We start from the raw sequence: 24849 nt of genomic DNA, 5'->3' as shown, positions 1-24849 counted from the left end.
CTGGCCAGATCTTAAAAAGCTTTAGCTGGGGATCTCAAAAGACATTACCTTCCTGCTGCTAATGCTTTCCCACAGTCCCCCCATTACTGCCCTAGAACATCACAACCACTTCTACTAACACTCTGCCTGTGCTTCAATTTGCATACCATTCCACTTATGCTAGTGAAAAGGGGAAAGGAAAAAAATAGAGATGCATGACTTCCTAAGAACAAGCAGGATTATATGTTTCGAAATGAAAATACAGAAAACACATCTACGAGGAGAGTTGAAGTGATAATTTATTCCATCAGTTAGCAGGAGAGGATGAACTCTATGTGAGAGGCATTTCAAAACAAATCAGCCAATGCACACACACTGCCTTCACAATGCAGGCTTTGTAGCCATGTAAAATATGAATGATAGGAAATGACCTTTAGAAGTCTGTCAATATGGATTGCACTGAATCCTGGTAGTTGAGTGGAAGCCGCTTCCTCAGTAGCACGCTGCTAAAAAGGGCATCTGGATAGAAACCGCTAATTAATTGTTTGACTTCTTCGAAGTGGATGTGTTTCTGGGGTCTAGAGCCGTAAAAGTAAGAGGACTGGAGGACAGTACGAGTGGCTCTTTTTTTTTTAATATCTCAATTTACTGCGATTGGCTCATGGCCTCCTGGGTAACACTTTTAATTGGAGAGCTAACACGTACCTGCGCAGAGGAGTGAACTCGGTGAACTCACGCCTGTTTATAGATTAAATGTAACAGCAGAGTGAGGCTACAGGTGACACACTCACACTTAAAAAAATGCTCACTAACAATTAATAATACACAGAATACAAAACTATAAAAAATACATGCGATGTATTAATGAATGAATAAAAATGACACAAAAATATCTGAAATAGTCAAGCCACATCACTGTGCATTCACTTTTCCCTAGGTACAATCTTACACTGCTACAATGTCCAGTGAGGAGGGAGGTTTACTCAGATTATATTAATTTATCAGACCTGCCAACTGAAAGCAGTCATCAACCCCTGCCCAAAAAAAAAAAAAAGGGGGGGACATGAGAATGAAACAAACAACATAATGAATGATTTGCACAGGTCCAACTCTCCAACATGGCCTGCAAGCCCCGCCCCCTTGATGGTGCTCTTACATCTTACATGCTCTTGACAAGACTCAGGGGTGCCCTCGCTTTCAGTCTCGTTAAATAATGAATGTTTTGAGCTCATTAATGTAAAACAAAATCTAGCACTATATGTTCGACTTAATTAAAGTTAATGTCAATCCTAACATCTGACCTAAAAAAAAAAAAAAAAAGATTAAATAAGCCTATAATGAAGTGTCAATCTGACACTTTAAGCAGAACCTGACTGCTCAGGTTTTATATTTATATTATTATTCCACACTTCTGTACTCTCCCTAAACCTGAAATGGTGGAAATGCTCATTTCCCTGTCTCCAGTTCTGGATGATTAAATTGTCAATCACGATATTTAATGGAAAATTGCAAGGATGGAAAAATCAATATCGCACAAGCCTATTGCGTTTATACAAGGGAAGCGAGATCCTCTGCATGCTGCTTGCTAGACACATGGCCATAGGTGTCTTCTTCTCTGATCTGCATAGCTATGCTAATGTTAATGCTTCATGTTTGCTGAAACATAATTGTCATACATTAGCAAATCTTATCATCAAATGATCATATTCCTTTAAATATTTGATCATAGTGTATAGTTTGTAGTAGTTTGTATTGCCACGTTAGGCTAATGTAATACTAGCTAACTAGAACTAGCATGTCTGACAACACTGTGCTAAATTTACTAAACTTGTGACAGGTGTTCACTAGAGTAACATTTATTAAGTGTTTGAGCCACTGCAGAAATTTTATTCAGCCAATCGTATAAAAAAAAAGCTTTGGGAAGTGAGTAATTACAAAGTCTTTTTGTTAAGTATCCTGTATGACAGAATACTTTACAGAGACCTGAAACATGAGAAATTAATGCATTTCAAATGGGTTTTCAAAGCTTTAAAAGAATATTGTGGAAATTTGAGTTTTCATTGACTAACAATGAGCAAATGACTAAAATGAGACCAAATATTATATATCAGATTTAACACTGAATCCCTATCAAACCCAAATACTTTCAGCAAAACTATAATACGTTGCCATTGGATGTAGGCGAAGGCATAAATTTTAAGCCCTACTCATTTTTCACATTGTCTTGACTAGGCTCCTTATTTGGGCATAAAAGTTATAATTTTGTAGGGTATTTGATCCGTAACGTGATCCATACACCAATAAAGCATCCTAACAAAAGGCAATCTTTGTCAAGATATCCGAGTAGAACATTATGCTGGGCTTCTTGTAGTGCTCTGAAATTTGAGCGCTAGAGCCGGCCAGGTGAATCATCTTTTGTAGAATCCAGCCCCCACCAGTATATTCAATTCACTTTATTGCTACGGCCATTGCAAATCAATCAGCCAATGCTCTCAGGTAGCCTCCGCACAATAGTCTCTCCGTGGGTGAGCCTGTGTGTCTTATACAGCATGACATGTCTCTGCTCCAAACGCCGTTATGTTTACAGGGATTCTGATTAAATAACATAAGCAAGAGAGACAAGGGGAGATGAGTAATGGCAGAAGCCTAGTGTCTTTTTCTCTCTCACTGTTACCCAGTTCCTGCCTTTACTGCTAACATTCCATCCTTCTCTTTCTCTCTCTCTCTCTCTCTCTCTCTGTCTGTCACTCTGTAATAAGCTAAGGTTACCGTGGCAGTATGGTGAATGAAAGAGAGGAGAAGGGACAATAAAAGGGGAAGCAATTTGATTATCGCGCTTCAATCAAATGCAATTAGAGGAGGTCATCCAGAACACTCACCCAGCAATCTAAAGAAACCGCCTCCCCACCTCTCCTCCTCTTCCACACACACTCCCACTAACTCAGACACACTTACACACACTTTATCACGCACGCACATCTCTGTGGCCGCGCACCAAAGACAGGAATAGAACTGAACCACTGATGAAGACGTTCCAGGATTAGACGCTGCTCTGGGCAAGTCCTCGTATCAATTAATCACCAATTAATAGACACAGGCAAAAAAAAAAAAAACACCCCTGAAAAACTTGTGATACACTTCTGCTTAATTAATACACAGTTCGCAATTTGGGGAGCTTAATTAATCAATTTCAGAGTAACACCGTAAATGGAAAACAGGAAAGCATGTGTCTTTAATGCAGTGGACAGTGAGGATGGGGAATACTGAGTGTGTGTGCTTGGAGCAATTTGGTTTTAATCCAATTATGCAATTATGGTAAGATGAGAGGGAGAGGAGACAGTGGAAGATGGGGAAAGAGAGAGAAAGAGAGAGAGACAGAGAGAGAGGGAAAGAACTATAAACAAATAACTATAGCAATGTCTCATGGTCACTGTAGACAACTGTGTAATTTATGGAAACTATTTGGTGTATGTTAGCTTCTCCTCAGGAATAGTGGTAGAAAATGGGTATAGGTTGGAAATCTAATTTAATGTCACTTTTGATCCTAACTAATTTATCTTAAAAAAATATATTTTTTGTAATAGCATGCTGGCATGAAGATTTGAGAATAAACAACAAGTCCTACATGGGTCAAGTCTACATTTCTTTGACTAAGGGATTTACCCAGGCTAATTCCTGAATGAGGCCAAAAGGTAATGTTTTGCTTATGGTGTCAGGAGACAAAAAAAATGCTTTTAAGCAGTACAGTTTGTCAATCTGTTCTTTTTTTGACCAGGGCAAGGACCTGGCTAGAGGCATGTGTTGATGTATTCATGCTGGTCTTGCACTTTGGTTGGTTTCACTTCATGTTTTTGTCCAGAATCCACTAAATAAATGCTGTAAGGTACACCCTAATTGGAGTGGATCATGTGTAGGCCTAGAGCTACAGAGAGACATAGAGAGAGAGACACACAGAGAGAGAGAGAGAGAGAGAGAGAGAGACTCTGCTGAAAAGTGTTGCTTATTTATGTTCAGCAGAGCCTCAAGCCTGCTCTCTCTTTCTGTCTCTGCCTGAATTACTGCCTAATAAACATGGCCCAAGGAGTGAACATGGACACACACATGGACAGGATGAACTGTCCACGCTTTGGGCTTGCTGTATGCTTTACTGACTGCTCAAGTGGACCGTTTGAGCCTTTTCCTTCTCACAGCAGCTGAATAAATCTTCAGCTCTCTGGAAGAGTTAAATCCTCTGTCAGTATGGTATTAAATGCTAAATCCTTTGTGATACTGAAGATTTATCACTTAATAAGCACTGACCAATATATATGTAGAAATATACATCCTTAGCTACAACTGACTGTCTATTGCAAGGCCTTGAAATGTATAATTCTGCTAAAATCGTGTTTACCAACAAAAAAAAAAGTCATATCATGTCAAATATTTGTGCATGCATGACCAAGAGAAGTAAAGACATTACTAGATAGATACATAAGTATCTATTACTGAATCTGTTCTCAGAAAGAAAAAGGGACGAAGAGAGGACAAAGGATTGGAAAGGAATGAAAAGACAGAGGGGAAAGGGGAAGTGTGGAAAAGGAGAAAAGAAGGAAGCTAGAGGAGTGAAAAGATGTACTAAAACCCTCTCCGCTGTCCGAGCAGCTGTAGCCAACGCCAGCCTCAAGGCCTCCCCAGATAATGCATTCCAGCAATGATGAGAATACAATCGCTACAAGTACTGTGTCCCTACACCCACACTCCCCCCCAACACACACACACACACACACGCACACACACGCTACACTGCCCCCTGCTTGCTGCAAGACAGAGCTGTAAGACTCCACTTTAAACCACGCAGCAATAATGCAACATAATGCATTATGGATCACTTTGCTTGCAATATGATGGCTATACTGCTCTCTCATCGCCTCGTAACAACAATGTAATCTCCATTTCAAAGCCCAGGCCCTTTTAAAAACCAGTTCAGATGCCTGCACTTCAAAATCAAAAGTAGTAATGCCACTCCAGGACAAGGGAGTGAGCTTGCCATTGTTCACCGGTGAGCCTAACAATTTACACTGGCATCAGGTATCACAAACACACACACACACAAACACACACACACACACACACACATACACACACATACGCAGAGATTGAGACAACAGTGCTCTGCTGAACATGTGAGTAAGTCCCACAGCTAAAATAGCAAATTTCAGCCATTTTTCAACTATTCCCATGCACCATTAAATGACTACTGTCATAAAAATAAGAAACATATGGGCCTCTTTAATTGGCCAATTTCTCTTGCCAGTGCATTCAGACTTTTTTTTTTCTTTCCTGAATCTCAATGAAACACACACAAAGCACACACAGTTAAATCGAGGCAGACATCAATGGCATAGTACTCCAGTGTCTCAACCCAGATAGCACAAGATTCCTTCTGTTCTATTGATTAATTGTACTGTTATATTTGATTTATAGCTTTTTACAGGCCATTTATTCTAACTGCCAACACACACACACACACACACACAATGTGTTTTTGGTTTTGGATTCTCTTTTGATGGATAAAGCTCTGGTATAACAGTCTTAAATGTGACTCAGCAGGCCCCTGGATGGATGCACACAACCTCTTTTATGAACAAGTGCAAATAATTCTTCAGCCTCCTCACATGGAACATGCAACTTTGTATCTGTCAGTGGAGCCCAAGGAATTGTTCAACGAATGTCACTAGTCATTTGTCCTACCGACATGGAACGGGGAATAATTATTCATATTTAATCAGGCTGAGCACGTAATTTCTCCTGCTGCGCGATAAGTCGCTTTCCATGTTCCATTATGAAAGTTATAAAGAAGCACGCTCCCAGCGCTTCCCCAGCATGGACTAAATGGAGAGGCTAAAGTGGTTTGGCTTATAAAATCATAATGGGCTTGTCTGGTTTGATAAACTGAGAACGGTGCTGGAATACAAGAATGAGGGAGAGAGAGTCAGAGTAAGACATGAGAGAACGGAATTGGTTGGGGTGTGAGATAAAAAAGAAAGATTGGAAAGGGTATAGAGGAAGAGAGAAAACGGAGAAAAGAAGGGGCTTTGAAAGTCAGACCGGCCGTATACTTTGGCAGATCAAATAAAGAACAAAAAGAGAAAGATTGGGGAAATAAATAAAAAGAGGAAGGTCCAATAAAATAGCAATAAATAATATAGACGCAGAGCAACACGGGGCAGTGAATATTGAAGAATGGAAAAGGTTAGAGGGGAAATGCAAAGAGCAAACTGAGAAAGTGGAAATGAATTGTTATGTTATTCATATGTTGGGATCTTGTTATGGCATTGCATACCAACTTGTAATTGCTTTGGCAATGCTGCCTGTAAAGCAGACAGGCCAATGAAACACGCTAAACTGAACTGAGAATCAGAGATAGCGGGGGATCCAAAATAAATTATTAATGTTGTTTATATATTGGCATCCGGTCCGTTATACATTGTCGAACCAACTTGTAATTGCTTTGGCAATGTTGTCTGTAAAGCAATCATGCCAATAACGCCTATTAAACCAAGAACAAAAGATATTGGGAGGGGTGTATTGAGATACGAAGCCCAGAAAAGTCAGCTAAGTTGGGGCACTTTCTCATCTATTAGTCCATTTCTTCTAGTTTGAACCAAAGTAAATTTGATCATTTATTTTCTATTTAGTCCAATTCGGCTTCCCAGTGCTCAAATTTAAGCTGGCCAAAAAAAAATAATAATAATTCAGCGGTCAGAAATCATAGAAATTAAGCAAGCATGGATAAATAACATGCATACACAAGGGTCCGCTGGAGGACTAGTGCTTAGGCCTTGGCGCTTTCACTGCTGTGGCCCAGGTTCGATTCCTGGCCAGGGAACCGACCCCAGCTACTGAGGTTGCACAAGACAGAGCACTCCCAGTGCCGGTCCCAAGCCCAGATAAAATTGGGAAGGGTTATGTCAAGAAGGGCACCGGCATAAAAACTGTGCCAAATCAAAATATGCAGACCGATGATCCGCTGTGGAGATGCCCAACGGGAGCAGCCGAAAGAACAACGACACCACGCATACATAAACACAGCACCATTTTGTAAAATGTTTCCAGAATTTTCTTTTTTTGTGTATTCTTTTTTTATGTTTGTGTTTTTTTGTGTGCCGCAGATATCCAGATATTACTTCTGTAGAACTCCAGCTCTATCTTCTGGCACTTGTTTTGCATCTCGTTTTTAGTTTAGTATCTTTAAAATGTTAAAGCTAGTATGTTAAAAAAAAAAAAAAATCCACCCGCAACATAAAATACACAGCAGGTTTGGTTAAATTCCTGCAGTTGGCGCCAATCAGTCTTGTAGCAGTGTCAGATCAGTTAGACTAGTTGTTTTGGTCCGTTCCCAAGCTAATTGCACCAAGGAGGCACCAGGGTTGAGTTTAAACAGATTAAATACTGCATATGTATATTAAAAAAAAAAAAACCTTTAAGATTTAAGAGTTGATGGAGACTCACCCTGCTCAAGAGGTTGAGGCTTGAGTCCAGTTGCCTTCATCTTCAGTGCTTCTTTGGCGGACATGTCGCAGCACGAGCCCTTATTGGTGTCCTGATCGCTGTCGGCCTGGTCACTGTCCCCATGTCCACTGTCCCTCAGACTCACTCGCTCCGGGTCCTTAAACGTGGAACTGCTACATGATGAGAAATTCAAAGAAAAGAAAAAAAGTAGTACAGCAGCGTAAATAAATGACACGGGAAATTGAGAATGGTCGGAGGACGGTTTCTAATTTGAGACATACGCTCACTGGTAAAGTAGGGGGGGGGGCTATGGAGGGGGTCCAGGCATATGTGATGGCTGAGCGAGTAATTTAATAGGACTTACCTTTGAACAAACTGCTGCCTGCTCCCCATGTAATTGGGCTCGGTGGGGAAGTTGTCGGTCTGTGAAGGAGAAGGGAGAGAAATTTAGGTGTTGCTCGACATCGAAACACATCCTGGTGTGCATAGAGATCTCTCGGTGAATGGGGTTGATTAATTATTCAGAAAAAAGGGGAAGGATGGAAAGCGGGAGAGAAGGGTGGGGGGGTGGGGGGGGTGTTAATCCTTACATTTGTACATTTTAATTATTTAACTAATACAGCAATTAAACATTCAAAACATTGTCTCGCACAACTGTGAACTCGCAGTGACCTAATGGATATAAATAGGAAAGGGAAGAAATAGTAGACTAGAAAAGGAAAGGTAGGAACATGGAGACACACCTGCAGAGTATGCCATAGTTGCATCAAGTACTCTATTTACGCATGCACACACAAAGGTGCGGCGAATGTATTCTCACAGCACAAGCAAGCTGTGTTCAGGCTTGTCGACAATCAACAATCACCCATGAGTAGCAAGAGTGCATTATTTAATAAACTTCAACAATCATCCATCTAGCCAATCTTCTTCCTTCTGCTCTGGCCTTGCCCATCTTTTCAACATCTGACGACGCTGGAAAAGCCGATAGCACCTTTTCTTATAGGTCTCAGTTTCTCAACTCTTTGCGTTACGTCAGTGTTGCCACAACGTGTTTGCTTTGCAGTCCCGAGTCAATATGGAGTGGAGAGGAGGAAGAAGGCGGCATAAGCTGTGGTCCAGACAATATTGACATGGCTGAATACGAGCCTGAACGAAGACTAATGCACTGGGCCTGTGTCTCCATCTCACATCACACAATTTCACCTGCCTCTGACTTGTGGAGGGTTTGGCTTCATGTTCTTAGCAGCAATATGACGGCTTTGAAATATGAATATCTGAAGTTTCACCTTCTCTAGCTTTAGATGCTTTTACCCAAAGTGAATTCTATAACCTCTAAGAATGCAGTCCAAGCATATGGAAAGCTCATGAGTAAACAACAACAAGAGCATCTCAATGGCAGTCCTGGGATTCATACTGTATACATGCAGAGGTAGTAAAAAAACTATAAAAACAACTTTGACTATAATATAGAAAACAAATATCATATACGTATGTATTTCTGATATGATCAGCTCACCTACAATATCAACCAACTTCACTGATACTCAAAGTACCAAACAAACAACTGAAACTGGTTTATTTTTGTAATATTACAAAAAAAATTTTTGTCAAAATATTGTCAAAATTATTCTAAAAAACTGTTCCACCACACTGTTAAGTTCTCGATTCTGATTGGTCAGGAGGCGTCATTTTCTACAACAGCGGCTCAGACAGGCTGCTAGGCAAACAGCAGATTTATATTAATGTACTCGTTCTAATAAGCTGTAAGTCGTTTCCATAGTAACAACTAACACAGGAAACTGCATGGTAGATGCTCCACGTGAACTGTTGATAAGGTAAAGGTTTCTGTGAGGAGTTTTTTTTGGAAGAAGTCCCCAGTGTCAGCGCTTTGTTACAGTCAGAGCTAAGTTTTCACTGAGGTCTTTCCGGTTTCTTGATAACAAGGCAAGCTGCATATTTTTGTCTTATTAACAGATAGAAAGTAGAGAGAAAAACAAAGAGCCTGGTGAGAGAATGACTTTATAGTTCAGAGCTGCGATAAGGAAGTGATAACAAGAACCACCTTGTTTCATGGTAGTTCCACAACATTTAATACAACTGTAAATGGATAAAAAGTACGATGTGTTGTTCTATAGTTCTTTTTTTTTTTGCTATTGACAAATTTCTGTGGTTTAAGAGGAATAAAACACTTTGGGATGTGAGAAAAATAACGTTGGGGTGGTAACGATATCACGCTAATACTTTGTTGATTATTTTCTGATAACAGCACGCCCCGTCGTGTTTTATTCCTTACACGCCACGATAAAAGAAGTGAAACTATGATACGAGATTACTTGAAGTATTGTGATTTACTACCCCAAATGTGCAATCAAAGTGCCGCTGAAGCTGTAAAATATGAAAGCAGTTAATATATGTGTATGGTTTATATGTATATCTGCGTTTATATGGTTTATATATATACAGAATTTTATGATGTCCATTCTCCAAAAATGAGACAAAAGCAGGCTAATCCTCACAAAGCATTTAAACAGCTAAAATGATACACTGTTTATTACTTCCCTTCACATTCTGTCTCTCAACTCTATGCTAATGATACACTACTGAAATCTCCGCACCTCTTTCCCATGTATGGGTAAGGCCCTATTTCAAATGAACTTCAAAAGAAAGTTTTGAAAGGCGCCATAATGACAGTGACAGACAAAGAGGAAGGGGAGGAAAAAAGAAAAGGAAAAAAAAGGCAGGGGCTCAGCAGGAAGGAGGCTCTGGAGAAGGTCAAATTGGCCTCCCTCAACCACAAGAACCTTTTCCGCCTTTGTCAACGCGTTCTATTGTGCCGTGATGTTCAACTTCACAGGAGATATAAAATTTGAGGAGGAATGTCGTATCAAAGCGTAGATCAGAGTCTGAGATGACCGAGAATGTCTAGCTATGGAACTAAGAATTGCTCAAGAATTGTTTTGAAATCTAACAATACCTGGCAACTTCCGATTCATTCGATCTCTTTAATCTTTCTAATCTTTCTTGCACAGAAAACAATTTTTGGTGGATGGATAAAACTGGCTGGGATAAAAGACTGTGAGATGTTACGTGACAAAGGCGTGTGTATGCCGTGCTATGTTTTTCTAAGCTGGTGTTAATGATTAAACAGTTGGAGGGGTTGGGAGGGGGAATGGAACACAGGTCACATGGTCTCAGGGCAGTGCAGAGGCAAAAAGGGGTTAATTTATTTAGATAGCATTAACAGCTTGTTCCAGGCAGCCCTAGGAAGCACTACATGCTATCACATGACCATGACCCAGGCTTCAGCACTTTAAAACAGACGATAAGAGCACTTTCCTGGAAAGTGTTTTATAATATGCCTCTATCCAAACTATCCCTAGAGAAAAAGAGAGAGAGAGAGAGAGAGAGACAAGAGAGGGAGAGACAAAATATGGTTTATACAGTTTTTAAGGATTTTTAAGGATATATTATTATTTTTATTATCAATACTATTTTTTGTTAAACTTTCAAAGACCTTAGCAACTAAAAATGCTTGTGCTAACTACGCTTGAATGAGTGTCTAATGAGCGGTTTCTGAAACGTGTTCATTGGCAGCATGCTGAAAATTCACATAATTTGTTTTTTCTTCCATTTACGGTGCCTGAGCTGCCACAGAGACTGAGGTTTTTCACCAAGCTTACTGGATATTTTATTGACAGCTGCCGGAATGCCGGAAATTTGCCCACATGTTATGAAAAGTGTTTTCATCATTTCTTAGACCTACTTTTGGACATACTTTCTTCCCAAAAATGCCACTCTAGTTGTGTGTGTGTGTGTGTGTGTGTGTGTGTGTGTAAAACCAGACACAGAGATTATCCCATGTTAATAAGCTTGTGTTCACAAACACAGACGTTCTGCGTCTCTCCGACACCGGATTTCTCTCTTGGCTTGAAGAATGAACCTGCAGACACGACTTTACATGGCCAGGTTTCAGATGATAAATGTGTATGTGTGTGTTTCTTGGTGGAATATGGGTACACCTTAGGGAGGAAAAGCACAAGTCTGATGTAAGTGAGTGTATATGGGCTCTCTCTCAGTATAAAATAGCTGATCTATTTTGGTGTATCCTCAGTGGTCTCTCTGAAGACACCCCTCAATAGAGACAAATGAACCCAACTCTGTGTGTGTTTGTGTGTGTGTGTGTATAAGCAGGTAGAGAGGGGAAAAAGAGGCACAGAGGAACAAGGGGAAGATGGTGAGAAACAAGGGAGAACGAATGAAAATGAATGAAAATGGATAACCTTGTGGGATGCCTGGGGGCAGAGGGATGGATGGAAGGAAGGAAGGAAGGAAGAAAGGAAGGAAGGAAGGAAGGAAGAAAGGGTGGGTGTACCTGTCTAGCATCTAGAAGAACATCTTGATAGACTGACTAGAGATCAAGAAGTAGATAAAGTATATGAATTTGCATGGATTAAAAGCGATTCCCCTTTCTTATCACGTACCTCTGCCAAGTTGACATTAATGTGTTTTTACTCAGACACTTCAGTGTCTCCTGTTTCCACCAAGGTGACCTTATGTGGCGTGGCTCTCTTCCTCCTTCAGATCCTCCGAGTCTATCACAGACCCATTTTAAAGGGACATTTCATAGTTTTTCTAAATTTAACACGACTTATTCCTATATATATATATATATATATATATATATATATATATACACAGACTCAAAATACCTAATTTCATCTAAGAAACATAAGAAACCCATTTAAGCTACTTCTGTAGGCTGTAATAAACCAAGTGTGGTCAAATAAAATCCATAAGCCAATAGAAAACAGGTTTAAAAACTATAGTAACAAAAGTCATTCATGGTTTTGGGGTTGAACTTGTATATTTATATACAAGGAACAGCTTTTTTAGAGTGCTGTTTAATATGCCAATCTCCAATAGGTTTTCAGTTGGGTTGAAATCTGGTTACTGTATAGACCATCGCATATGATTTACATCATTTTCATACCCATCAAACCATTCAGCTGACCATTTCCATATTCAGGATAGAAATGTTTCATCGTAGGATAAAGGTGATCAGTCAGAAGAACTTTGTATTGAGTTGCAGTGACTGTTCCATCTAATGGGACAAGTGGATCCAAAGCATGCCAGCGAAATTCCCACATAGCATAACAGCCACCAGGTTTTCCTTGTCTCATATCCTTGTATTCATAACCATTTAGTGCAATATCTATCTATAAGGTCTGTCTGTGTCTCTGAAAGGTTGCGTTTTTCATCAAAACAATCTGAATGACTTTGTTTACTTCTCAACAGGCCAATTATGCAGAGATTGTGAAAAATCAGTAGAATTATACCTCAACATAGACTCTTAAAAAAAACTTGAGCTAAGTGTAATAAATAGGGACTGTGTTTTACAGCTGGAGACGAAACGACTGAAGAGCAAAGTATCTGAGTTGCTGTTTAGGCACAAGGCCTGTAGGGAGAACCACCATCTGTATACATGTACTATAAAGCTACATACACAAAGAACAATCAGTTTTTACAAGAACATCGTAAATAGGGCCTGAGCGAGTAACCACAAGACCCTGATTCAAAAAAGAACAAAAGCAAGTGCTAACTCTCTTCTCTTTCTACAGGTGCAGGCTTTGAAGACCTATATAACAACATGTACAGCCACAGACAGAGAAAGAGAGAGAGAGAGAGAGAGACAAAAAGAAAGAAAAGAGGACAATCAGTGGCAATAGCATTGATCAGACCAATTCTCTGGCGCAATTCAAAGTGATCAAATTTAATTAACCAGTTGCGTGCTTTCCTGCGGCTACCAAGCCAATCAATCGTCTGGCCTTAACGAACTAAATGCCATGGCCATTCATTTCCTGTCCCATTCGAGTTAAAATTTTTGAAAAATTAATTGGTTCCTCTGAAATGAATGCTGCGTGACTGCAGACGTTTGTGGTCAGGAACCGTATCCATCTGGATTAATCCATCTGGATTAATTATAAAGAGACACCACAAATCTTGTCTGCATTACTTAGGACTGAAAAAAGCCCTACATTTAGTAGGTCTTAAGTCCTAACAGCGCTCTATCAGTGAATATATACACGTACAATGCTTTATATTTTAAGCAGCACAAAACAGATTACTGTCCTAAACTGCAGAATTAATCCCCTTTCTCTGAGGATAGCTTCGCTGTTGGCTGTTGCCTGTATCACTCATCCAATTACTCAGACAACATGAAGTGTATGTCTTCTGTCAAATAAATCAAACATTATTAAATCATAAAAAAAAAAATACCAACCTCTGATCATTCTGGAGATTGACCCATTTGCTTTCGCAAAACATCGGCTCATCCATGCTGAGAATGGTTTCGGGAAATTTGCTTTAAAAAAGTTTTGGGAAAGGGCAAATTCGGGCATTCTGGTAAAATAAATAAATAAATTTTTTTTAAAAATCTGTAGTGTTTGTCCAGCTTGCTCTTCCACAAACTAAACTAGATGCACGTTTTAAAAGAAGCCTTTGTTACACTGAATATTTAACATATAAATTAAATTGTGGTTCTGTTATGTATTTTAACCTCACACATGCATGCTCACATCATGAACTACACTTTATATTCCAAATCCTACTTTCATCAAATAAACACATCAAGATTAACATAATCCCAGGGTCAGATTAAAAGTGATATGCAAGCAGTCTTGCATGTACAGAGTGCCCAAAACCACCTCTGATCAGTAAACAGAGATAGCATGTGCAGCAGATGTGTGTATGGTGGATAAAATTCAGTTTCCCCTTTCAAAATAACAGAATATAATCCTGTAATCTGATAGCACGCAAGCCTGACCAAGAGAGAGGTTGCTCTTTTCCACAAGGACAGATGGAGGAGAAAAATGGTTGTTGACTCATTCAGATCTACATCTTTTGTGTTTTTGCATGGTCATGCAGTTATTTCTGACAATATTATTACAGTTAATTCCCAGATTCAGCACAACCGCAGATAATAATACGTAACCCAGTAAACACTGATATGTAGTAAACAGGACACTGAGATCTGGCTGTGGTGCAACCTAGCAGGACTGAAAGATTCTGAGCCCTTAAACAAACAGATGAGTAAAAGGATGTGGCGCTGTAACACTCCAACGCAGAATAAGCAGTGTGTAATTGATATATAAAAGCGTGAAGTGATTTAGAAAGGAGCTAAGGTTTCTGTTGAGATCCCAGCCTCTAGTGAAGCCTTTGGGTTCCCTATGCATCCATTCTGGTAGCAGGCCAAGTCTCCCTCAGGAAGACCTGCACAATGGGCACAAATAATGCTTTTAAACCACATTACACACACACACACAAGTGGGCTGGTTTGAAAAGTCCTTGAATCATATACGGTCCCCTGAAAATAACCGTCCACAACAAACAATGAAATGAATTAGTGAGCAAAAGACACATATGATTTAATGTTTAGTATCTGTGGAAACACAGACACAAAAGACCCATAGTACACACAAACAACCACAAATATTTCAACAGTCCACTGGATGGGTGAGGCTCGAGTAGCAGGGTGGAGGGCATGTCGTTCAATGCTATGTAGAGATGTACACGAGACTGTTTTAATCCTGCTTCCATCCTTCCCAAAAAAATTCTGACCAATCCCGCCCCATTCCTGCAGTCTTTATTTTTGTTTGTGCCTGTCTGCGATATTTTCTATTGAACTCAGTAGGTTCTATTTCCCAAAATATAAACATATTAGGCATCGTACAGCATGAGAACTCAATACGTTCGTGTGTCATCTTCATATATGACCTCCAGCATGTAAATAAAAGCACCCCTTTCCATGACTTTCCGGATGAACACCTCTAATGCTATGGTGAGCTAGGTTTATTGACATGAGAGAGGAAGACAGAGAGACAGAGACAGAGAGAGAGAGAGAGAGAGAGAGAGAGAGAGAGAGAGACTTTGTGAGGTGGAGATGACATGGCAAGTACATAAAATCAATACTCCTGACTCAGACAGCATCTCTTAACACTCAGCAATGGCAACGTGACTCACTTGTGACGTAACGGTTCATTACAGAGAATGAGCAATGAGGACCTAGATTACCAATGAAAGGAAGGAAGGAAGGAAGGAAGAAAAGATGGATGGATGGATGGATGGATGGATGGAAGAACGGAAGGAAAGAAGGAACAAAGAAATGATCAATGGCAACGTGACTTATCGCGATCGTCACTTTTCATTACAGACAGTGAGAGAGAAAGAAGCAACTGAATCCTGTAGTATTTTGAAATGTAGACCTTCATAAAGTTCTTTAAACTGTTATGAGTCTTTTTTGTACCATTTAAACAGTATCAGAATATACAATAAATGACTAAACAGTCATTGGATACCTAGACACCTGATATTTGTGGCTCTATAACTGGCTCTAAACTAAATACCTGAACGGAAGAGCTTGGATCGGAAGTTCGGTTGAAGTAATGACACTTAGGCGTCTTTCTTAAGCTTAGGTGTCTCTCTGTGTAAACATCCCACCCGGCCTAACTCTTATTAAGCATGCTGTATTAGAGCTTTTGCTAAGGTGCTTACAGTAATCACAGGGTGTGTTATATGTGTGTGCAACAGGTCAAAGAACCCGTAATCCTCCCTTATGTTTGTATGTCACTTCTATATAAACACCTCAGAGATGGTGCCAGATCTAGTCGTAGACCACCTGGTGTGGATTTGGTCAATCTGCATAAGCCCTCCAGAGTCTTGTCACTTTGTGGAACAGACTGCCAAACATCAAGAGGATGGACTAGCATGGATTCTGTGCATACCGTTATTTCAGTATAAGATGATTTTTATGTGAGAAAACGACGTGGTACACATAATACACAAAATGACAGAGCGGAAGTCGGAGCAACGCAAAAATAGATTTTTGCCCCATTTTTTTTTTTTTATTGTGGCGTCCACATTGGTTACGCACAATAATGTGCACACGATGTTGCTTATCACATGAAAAATGCTCAGGCTTTCTCTAGACTGACCGGAGTAGCCTGTTCTCTATGGCTGCATCTGTTCTTATCTATACAGGCTTTCTGCCAAATAGCTAATAGCACATATTCACTAATTCTAACTACTAAGTATGCATTTGCATTTTAATATACATGTTATTCTTAACATTGTGTTGAGCAAAGCTTTTTTTTTCCATTCAGAAATAGGGAAAATGGAACAGGATAGATTAGATCATGACCTGGGAACTGTTTCACTTGCTTGCAGCATAGAAAACAGCACAGCAAACAAAACTGAACCCAGGGCTAACCCTGGGGCATTTGGAGTGGTAAAATGAACTCGAAATTCAAATCAACGATTTGATGTTGAAATGTGTGGTGCTGCCTTGTTTCTCTCTCATAGTATGAACTAGTACACACGTGGAAGAGAGTTAGTTTCAGTGGCAGCGCACACACCAAAACACAACGCTGACAATACTTCACTGTTTACTGCAAATAATGAGGAGCAAACATTTACTTTATGACTGGCTATGAATGAAAACACAGTCAAGCGTGACAAGACTTTATTCTTTATTGGAATGATGTTTGAATGAAAATCGTACCTAAGTATATATATACATAAGCAGTGAATTTTCTGGGACTAAATACTCAGTCTATACTTTTCCTGAGGCCATGAGGTAGTGTGTTAAGCTCCATTGTTTTATATTCTATGTAGGGCATAAACAAGGCATATAGGAAGCCATTTTGGATTTGACTAAACTAGAATATGGTGGATTTTACTTTGATCATGGTGAGTTAACTAGTGATAAGATGTTATTGCTGGTGAATACATTTAAAAAGTCTGAAATTTAGTTGTTTTTTGAAACTGATTAAAATTTCTGGCTTCTTAAATCCACCAGAAATATCGACTACTACTGAGGATTTTTGTTCCAGTAGAGAAGACTCAATTTTGTGATGATTGTGTTTGCACTATTTTTTAGCTCCAACCGTATTTCCTGGTTCAACTCGCATGGTACCTGGGAAAGACGGGTAACCAAATTCAGCATGGGTGTGTAAGTACGGCATGGCTCACTTGGCAGTGGAAATAGTGACAAAGTGAAGAATTATGGGTAATTTGCCAGGGTGACGTTTACCATAAGTGAGAAACACTATAATACACCTGATTTAAATCATCAGCTAACTATCAAGGCACAAACGCAAGCATCAAAATACAACAATGTGAACACAAGTTCCCATTACCTTGTGTGTGTTCTCAGAATAAGAAAAATCACAATTTCATGATATGCACATGATTGCACAGTGTAGCACTACTGCGTAAGTTTGTTTGGTTTGGAGTATAAAACTATAGGTTAACTAGGCTAAGATTTGAATGCATTGAATTGTGACTTTAGTCAATCACTTGCTTTGTTTTTGATGCTTTAACCTAAAAAAAGGAAATGCTGTGCCTGTGTGTTAGTGTTTATTTTAGAGATAAATACCATGAATAATTATACTAGGTTATAGAAAATTAGTGAAGTAGAAGTATAAGATGCTGACCTCGTCTTTTCCCATTTTTCTTTTCTTAGGGTTCATTACAAATACTGATTTTTTTCATCTCCGTCAGCCTTGGTTACTTCGACGCTGGTGTGGTGTGTCAGGGCTGTTAGAGCAGGGAAACGTGTGCAGAGTACATGGTACCCAGAACTGGAATAAAGAACCACTGTTTCTGTCAACTCTCTGTGGCCTGCTACACTGAGGATGTGTGTGTGTGTGTGTGTGTGAGAGTGTGAGTTCTTAAAAAAGAACATTCTGCTTAAACTGCAGTGCCAGAATGCCACAGCTCCACAGAAACACTGCACATTCGTTTAGATGAGTGGTTTGAGAAAGCATCAGTCAGGCTATGGAATTAATCAGCAAAACCCAGAAGATACAATTGCACATAATCTACAGCTATAAAGCCACTTGACCTTCTCTTAAAAGACACAGCAGAATTCCTCCTCAATTGAGAAACCTGGAGAGCAAGCAAACCTTAGAACCTCAGTAATTTTCTTTTCTCTCTTCAGTATTAGTTATTTTTTTATCCATTCCCACCCCCCTGACATACCAGTGATGGACTGGTCCTCTTTTTTAACTGAGCTGAATAAAAAGCAGCGGTTTGTACAGTCTGTTTGTTATGAACACATATGCTCTTGTGTAGACCGAAAATGATCACTGTTCTCATGATTATTCAAGAAACGGTGGCAGAAAAAGAAGGAGGAGTAAGAGAGTGAGAGAGAAAACGTGTATATTCGAATGTCCTGTCTTCTTCTCCGTTGTGGTAAATGTAGCACTCTTCTACAGTGATTCTTCGCTTCTGACCAGCCTTTTCGTCGATCGATTGTAGAGAATGCACAAAGTTCACGTCGATGACAGGATAATCTCATCATCAGGTATCTGGCTTGGGTCGTGACTTGAACCATGGCACAGCTGATTTAAACTGACAAGAATGAAGTGGGGGGGGGGGGGGGGGGGAGAGAGAGAGAGAGAGAGAGAGAGAGACTGACTGACTGTAATTATCAGCTAGGAAAACAATTCTCTGACTAGACGAAATGAGTTATAAACTCCTCCCTCTCTGGATCAATCATAGCGCCCCAGTCTGTAGATGGATCTAACGTTGAAGAGGCGCCAGTAAGCCCTCGCTCAAAGACATTAAGTGCCAGTATGGAAGTCTATTACCGTTGTGCCAGCATTCCTCAGGAGATAGAAAGGAAGAAAGAGGTTTTTTTCTCTTCCTGAAAGAAATAATAACAAATATTGATTTGGAAAATACCACTTCCATTCATTCATTCATCTACAGTAAGTGCTTCATCCTGATCAGGGATGTGGTGGATACAGAGCCTATACCGGGAACACTGGGCATGAGATGGGAATACACCCTGGATGGGACTCCAGCCAATTGCGGTGCAGTATGCACACACACATTCACAGTATAACCAAATTTAGTGTATCAGTATGTTTTTGGATAGTGGGAGAAAACCAGAGGAAACTCAAACAGACATGGGAAGAGCATATGAAACTCCAAACAGACAGAAACCTGAGTTTTGGATTGAACCTTTAAGCTGTGACGCTGAAACGCTGCTATACATGTCTTAGGCCCAATCCCAATTCTATTTTATACCCCTTCACCTACCCCTACCCCTTCCCCTTGTCCCTTGAAACAGAGTGTCAAAATATTCCCCTAAGAATTGGGACACCACTACTATACCGTTACACGTCATCATACGTCATCTAGGTCCTAATTCTCTCTCGCGAATTGGCAATATTTGAGAAAAAAGTGTCAATGTCTTTGGTGGTTACAGCCCTGATCAGACATGAAAATATGTTGTGGCACTATCATGCAGTCTGTAATGATATAACGTTAGCAAACTTTAGCGATTTTTTGCAAACATTTCTTTGAATAACATCACCGTAAATATGAACACACGATTGAATGTAACATGAAACAAATGATTTATGTTCATTAAAATCTTTATTAACATCAATAATGCTTACATTTGTGGGTCTTTTTGTTCGCTTGGGCAGCCATGTTGCCGCTGTAGCCGGTTTACGCTGAGATAATTCATACCCCTTCGTTTGAAGTGTGGTCCTGAAAAAGCTACGATTGAAGGGCTATCTGGCCCTTCCCCTTCCCCCTACCCCTCCAACCAAAAGAGAATCAAGACACTCCTACCCCTTCACGTGAACGTGTGAAACGGAGGGGTAGGGGAAATGGGAAGGGCTAAGGGGTAGAAATGGGATTGGGCCTTATAGTTCTTTCAACTATTCCTGTTTTTCTTTCCATTGGCGGTACTACAACGGATAAAATTCAGATAAATATGTGCTGATACTGTAATATTATAATGCTATATCAAGTATTACGATAGCTGCCTAACATGTTATCATATTTAATAATTCATTATATATAAATATATATATAAAAATATATATGTATGTATGTATGTATATTCGCTCCATGTTTGGGCAGCCCGTAAAACCCAGGTGGTATTCGAGGCTGCACTTTAACTGGCCCCGTCACTCTGGGGCTCTTATGGCAACAAAGCACCTTTTATTTATGATGGGACTCGAGCAAGCGGCAAAAGGCGAGGTAGAGCAAGACTTACCATAAACAGATAAGAGTGTGTACAAAACATAAGTGCTGACAAGCCCGATGTGTGTAACAGACAAGGCCACAGTCACTGGGTTCATATTACCCCCATGTCCTGCCACTCAGCAATCTAAGAACACTGGGAAAGAAATGAGTGCACGCTGCACCTCAGTGGAAAGGCAAACCGTGTTCCACATTTGGACTGGCCATCGATTTAACCGCAGTGACCTGAGAAACCTCTCACTAGAGTGCTAGCGAGTGATCGCACTATAAGAAGAGGTCAACTGCTCGGGTTGAACCACCATGCTGTAATTACCCAGTGAGATAATCCCCACACAGTCCCGTATCAGGATTGTGATCAAAGGTGACCAGAAAAGTCATCTTTACTCAACGGCTCCTTAAACACACGTCATTTTTAAGACTGTATGTGAGGAATGTGCTTAGTATTATATACATTCTCTACAGCAACATTTAACACATTAACAATATGGAGTCAATTTCTGTAAAGTAATTGTGCCTGAATGTAATTATGAGACCATAACTGATCCATAATGAGATTAATAAAAATGCAACTGTCATTGCAAGCACAATCCTCAATTATTCTCAAATATTACAACTATAAATCCTAATTTATATCTTCATAATGCCTATGCTGTGATTACAAATGATACATACATTATACTTCAAATTTCCATACATCATTCACAAATGTGTGATAATTACAACAATATTTCTTGTCTTCCGACTCAAACACTGAACGGCTCTAACGTTTTGAAGAGAATCATTTCTGTGGATGTCTCAAGAGAAACTGTAAAACTGTCACCACTGTCAAAACTCTGGTAAGCTAGAAACATATAAAGTAAGACGTAAGCTTTAGACCTGTATATGTGAATAATGATTCAAAAACGGTGCATGAGGTCGCGTTACAAAATATATGACTGCAAAATTGTCCGTGAATTTACTGTTCACAGAATTCCAATTTTGGCATTGATTTCACATGCTATTCCCCTTGACAAGAAATGAACTCCATGCAGGAGCCCGTGTGTGACAGCAGGCTTCAAAACATGTCTGAACAAACATCACGGGCAATGAAAGCTCCTCAAATAAATGTTTTATTCTAGTTAAAAGAGAGAAAAAACAGAAAAGCAGGACAGTTTTGCAAGTAAAATGAGTGCTGTGTGAGAAAGCAGATCTCTCTGTTGGCTTCTCACAAGAAAAGACCCTTATTCTCCAGCACATCAGGAACTTACCTGAGGGCACTCAAACAAGAGACAATGTTCAATTTGGGCGAGTGCCAACACTGAAAAAAAGCAAGTTCCACTTGATTTGACATTGAAATAAAACACTAACCATTCTAACGTTCTTTAATACCGTCACTAAAATTCATCCTTCTCTCTTATTAGTGTTATAGAATATTAATGAACACGATACTCATATTTTAGCTAACAAGACATTCAAGACAAAAGAATCTAAAATTGAACCTAACAAACAGAACCCCGGAGTGGATCCTGCCACTTAGACAATTAAGCTCAAGGAGGCCCATGAGAAGCATCCCAAGGGCCCTTGAGGGTTCGGAATGCCCCGCTGGGTCGCCAGCATAATTTGGAAATAATAAAGAAGCGGGATGGTACTTCAAAACACAGCTGGTGATTGAACAATCTTGTGCGTTCCCACCCAGGCAGTGGAGGCTCAGCAGCATCCTGCCTCTATTCATTCCCTCAAGGCAAAAGTGCACCACAAAACCCAGCTTTGTGTGTGTTTTGGGGTCACAGCATGGAGTGAACAAATTGTTCATCTCTGACTGCGGACAGTTTCAAAGGCCTCTTACTGTTTGTAAGTCTAGTCCAGAAAGTGCTAACGTAAAGGAAAAATCCACCCCGAATGACTTCACTCTTTATAATTAACACGTGATCTTCAGCGGCATCCAAGATTTATTTGTAATCAAAGTCTGAATTTATGTTTTTAGTTTAAACTTCTTTCATCAGCATGGTCTTTTTCGCTTTGGCTTCCTAAATTACCCACAATGCTTCAACTTGTGGTGGCACCAGTGGGATTTAGGTTTTGAAAAATAGTGTTTTTTTTTTTAAACCTGACTGTTATCAATTTATGTATCAGATGGTTGATCATTTTTTCTCTTATTAAATGGTCTTTTAGCAATCAGTGATCATCCAGTGAGGAACCAAAGGCAAGTGGTAATGCGCTGGACCAGAAAGACAAAACACACCCATCTGTACTCCATTACAGACCCACATACAGCACACAGGCCACATAGTAAAAAATAAAATAAAAAAAATAGAATAAAATGCAACAAAGGTCTGAACAAATTGCACTAACAATGTCCTCTAGTGACGTCAGAGCAGCAGACAACCGCTAACTTCTCACAGGAACCATAACGCCACAGCACCATCCGACAAATTCACACCAGAATCTCCAAAAATACCAAAGATATTTTCATATAAGCATAGTTAATGTTTCAGGCTGGTGTTCTCCTTTAAATGATCATTAAACTTGGGTCAAAATTCTGATCGTTATTTATTTACTGGTCTCTGAAAAGCGCAAATCTGATTTGATTGAATTGAAATTGACTAATTCTAGAGTGTGAAGACTTGTAATGAGGCCAGATGGTCAATACTTGGGATTTACAACATAGCAAAGATGAGTGTACATAATTTTTTTTTTTTTTTTTTTAAATGTAAACAATGTCAGATTGCTATACTGCAAAAAAACCCGACATCTTAGCAAATGATAATATCTTGAATATAGTCAATTTTATCTAGTGGTCCCTATTATAAAGTTACAATAAACCTAATAAATAATTATTAAACCTGTTTCTAGATTTTTTTTTTTACTCATTTTAAGCTTGCTTTATCAGTAGATACTTTTGCTCATTTTAAGCATTTATTTCTAGAAAGAAACTGAATTATCTGCCAACAGAATAAGAAAGTGTAAAGCTGGAAATGAGTAAAAAATATCTAGAAATAGCTTTAGTAATCTTATGCATGGTTTATTTCAATCTTATAACAGAAGATACTACATATATTTGACTGTATTTGAGATATTTTCACTTGCTTAGATGTTATTCCTTTGCAGAATATTTCATTGTAAGGAACATGCAGTACAGAAAGCATTCTTAAGCAAACAAGAGCAAATAAAGTACTGCTTTTTTTCCCTCCGTTTTTTTTTTTTCTTCCCCCCGTTAAACAAATATCAACTCAAACCAGAGTATGATCTATTGCAAGTCTAATGATGATGCCTTTCAGCACTGGGCATGGCTACCATTAGCGGTTAAGGTTATAGTGCACAGAGTAGAGGAGCTCGAGCAAATATTGATGGGGACTAACAGCGGCTTGCTTCTCCAAACACCTGCGCTGTACGAGGAGAGAAGAAAACCACTGTTTACTGTAAGATCGATGGAAGAACACAAAACCTCAAAAGCCTGTGAAAAACAAGCAGGGTGCCAGAGAGCAATTTTAAGCTTGGAGATGAAAAGCAGAATGGCAAGTGCCACATCGTAAATCCTGTATCGCGCCTGTTTGACGTGTCCAAGAGTCGCAATAAAACCATACGAAAACAATGTAGTCTGAAAACCAAAACCACAAGAGCTTGAGATGTCTTGACCAGGCAAATTAAGTACTTTTGTATTTCCTGTTTCAAGGGTCAGGCTTTGCGGTCTTTTTGCATCACGCTGGTGCATCTCTCTCCGGTTTACAGTCTACCACGGTAATAGCTTCTGTTGCCTGCTTAAAGTAATTAAATAACCTAACCACACAACACTGAGTAAGCAATATTTCCTCATCCTTCAAGAAGGATGTCTTGTCGACCTTGAGACACGCACACGCATACACAAACGCATTATACGCCATTATCTATGCACTTCCATACGTTCTACAATGTAGTTATATATATTTATATATGGCCTTTTTGTAGCATTCGTAGAGATGATGCTCTGACTCATTAAGAAACAAGTGTTCCAGTTCAACGTTATGTATCACACAACTCTTAGCTCAATAAATCATTCATTCGTCCACTCATTCATTTAACGAATCTACCCCAGACCCATGGCCCCACTGGCCTGCTTCCAATTGATTCCATCCTTTGAGTAGAGATACAGAGACGGGTGAAGATGTATCAGGTTATGAGTTAATAATAACCTGCCGATTTGCAGCGCAGCTCAAACCCTGGCAGACTGGCACGTGCTAGATTATGGCGCTATACAACTCGCTAAATAATTCAACAGCGTGACTTAGATTTCCAGAATTGTCATACATAATACATGCAGCTCGACAAATGTCCTGTGTATTAAGCACACAGACATGCACTTTT

At 39.6% G+C, this 24849-nt stretch overlaps 1 protein-coding gene across 1 annotated transcript in view; it reads right to left on the bottom strand.

Annotated features, from left to right (window-relative positions):
• Window positions 1-24849, bottom strand: part of pcdh17 (protocadherin 17) — a 69364-nt gene that overhangs the window by 35347 nt on the left and 9168 nt on the right. Inside the window, exons 3-4 of the mRNA XM_034308953.2 lie at window positions 7835-7893; window positions 7471-7643 (exon numbers count right to left, since the gene is read on the bottom strand). Coding sequence (XP_034164844.2) covers window positions 7471-7643; window positions 7835-7893 — 232 coding nt within the window. The remainder of the gene's footprint in view (window positions 1-7470; window positions 7644-7834; window positions 7894-24849) is intronic.

Source organism: Pangasianodon hypophthalmus, chromosome 11 (assembly GCF_027358585.1).
Source record: "Pangasianodon hypophthalmus isolate fPanHyp1 chromosome 11, fPanHyp1.pri, whole genome shotgun sequence".
In the NCBI taxonomy this organism is placed as follows: domain Eukaryota; kingdom Metazoa; phylum Chordata; class Actinopteri; order Siluriformes; family Pangasiidae; genus Pangasianodon; species Pangasianodon hypophthalmus.
The sequence above is the reverse complement of the archived record's forward strand: the minus strand, read 5'-3'. Positions and strand labels throughout refer to the sequence as shown.